The sequence below is a fragment of the Asparagus officinalis genome, chromosome 1, assembly GCF_001876935.1.
Source record: "Asparagus officinalis chromosome 1, Aspof.V1, whole genome shotgun sequence".
Classification (NCBI taxonomy): domain Eukaryota; kingdom Viridiplantae; phylum Streptophyta; class Magnoliopsida; order Asparagales; family Asparagaceae; genus Asparagus; species Asparagus officinalis.
Genome location: NC_033794.1, coordinates 57,055,648 through 57,057,784, shown reverse-complemented (window position 1 = coordinate 57,057,784; position 2,137 = coordinate 57,055,648). Strand labels below are relative to the sequence as shown.

The following is a 2,137-nucleotide window of genomic DNA, read 5'->3' as shown; positions in this document are numbered from 1 at the left end:
TCGGCCACGGGCCGAGCCACCAAGTGGCGATTCGGCCAGTTCCGATCTAAAACTAGTTTTTTCTGTTTTTCACTGATTCTTTCGGGATTTGTTTGATCCTGGGCGTCCCAACTGATCTGATACTGTGGTTAATCAGTTACTAACTAAAGATAAGGAGGAATCCCTCGTTTTGATCCAAAAGCCCCTCAACCGGAGCCTATAAATACGAGCTCGAGTGTTCATTTTTAGGGAGGGGATTAAGAGGGCGAGGTGCTGTCAAAATTGAGAGTGGAGCCACGAATTTCAGAGGGTTAGCAGATCTTGGCGAAGTTTCCCCATAAACAAAAAGAGAGTTCGAAAGATCTGAAACCCCTTTCCCTCATATTCCTTCGGATTTAGGCTTGGTCTTAAATCCCGAGAAGGGTCGTAATCTCGCTTGGTCGGGATTACCACTTCAGCGAATACTTTCTTCGTGAAGTAGGAGCTTTGATTTTCAATCTATCAACCGGATCTGATCCGCGGCGGTCCACGGATATCAACGTCCCCGGCACAGGTAAAGATCTCACGCAAACAACAGGCGATAAACATCTGTTGTGTGTTGTTTGAAGAAATTGTAATCTTATATTTTCATTGTGTAAGAAGATCTTATAAAAAGATTGATTTTTTATTTATTTGAGTTTATTGTAACGACTAAAGTTGTAATAGATTCGATAACAATGAAAAGAACAATTTCTGACCCAAACAATATCTACATCCATAAGCACTTGTTTGTTTCTTGCACTGTTTTCAATTGAAATTAAAGTAAGCTATTTACATCGGTATGCATTCCCTGGTCACTTGCATTTTTAATTTTTCTTTCCTTTTTGTAATGCAAGTGGTTCGCCTTTTTATCATAACCCGTTATACCTGGGCTTACAAAATCCCAACTCATTGTAGGGTTCAGAAAGAATATTCTACTTAATTACGTATGTATGGTCATGCGATGCAACTTCCCCAACTTCAATTTCTATAAACTATGACATTATTTAATATTTCCATAGTACTAAAAATAATATTTGCCAAAACTTAAAGAGTAACTAGTTAAGTGGCCCTCACTAGGAGATCCAGGATCCAGCACAACTTACGTCAAGAGAAGAAAGGGAGTGGAACCCTAGAACCAGAGACTACGTACTTACAGTAGCACTCAAAAAGTTCTCTAAATGTGATTAATTGTTTGCTTCGAATTGAATCTGCAGAACGTATAGTTGTATTTATAGCAATACTAATAATTTCTGTCAAGCCTTCATATTTGAAAATTTTAAATAAGTTTAATTATGCATTAACATTCTCAAATTACTATTCAATATGAAAATAATCAATTTTCGTCAGTCTATGAACTTGAATTTAAGACCAATACATAACTTGTTTCGGCGGGGTCAAGTTCTCATAGCTAGTGAGTTTCAAGCGTTTAGATCAATTGGGTAATCATGAATACCTCGAAAAATTCAACTCTCATTTATATAATTCATTGTACTAAAGCATTAATTCATGGTATGATATTAATTATATAGTAAAAACTAAAAGTACATTCTCAAATCTTTCTTACGCAGATGCACACGCATTGCTACAAGAAAACAGTTTAAACCCCAAGAATTACATCCCTTGTTGAAACTGCAATTGCTCGTAAAACCTTCTAATAAAATCCTCTGCCTGTTTATCGACTCCACCGTCATCCTCCTCCTCCTCTTCTTTAATAGGAAACGGCGAATCCGTTACCCGAATCCGCCTCACTCTTCTCGGAGTACTCCCAAAACTCCATTTTGACGCCGGTGAAGGCGAAGGCACAACAGAATGTTGTCCCGCGTCAAAACTCTCTTGGCTCAGAATCTCAAACGCTCTAGCAATTGCAGCAGACGTAGCAACTTCATGACTAGAGTCGCGCTTCCTCCGCCTATTGAGCTGGCAGGTTGGGTTTGATGGTGTGTTGCCGCAGCTGAACTCGACCCCTTGTGGGCTGATGCAGGATTCGAAATTATCGATGCTGTTGAAGGTTAACATGTTGGCGATGACTTTTCCTGCGATTTTGCTGCGCTTGAGGAGGAGCTGGAGGTCGAGCATGAGCTTCCTCCTAGAGGTGAAGCCCTTCTTGATCATGAAGTAGACTAGCTTAAACATGTGT

At 39.7% G+C, this 2,137-nt stretch overlaps 1 protein-coding gene across 1 annotated transcript; it reads right to left on the bottom strand.

Moving 5' to 3' along the window:
• Positions 1,487-2,133, bottom strand: LOC109842522. Its single transcript, XM_020411391.1, has one exon. The coding sequence runs from the start codon at positions 2,131-2,133 to the stop codon at positions 1,612-1,614; it is 522 nt and encodes a 173-aa protein (XP_020266980.1). The 3' UTR covers positions 1,487-1,611.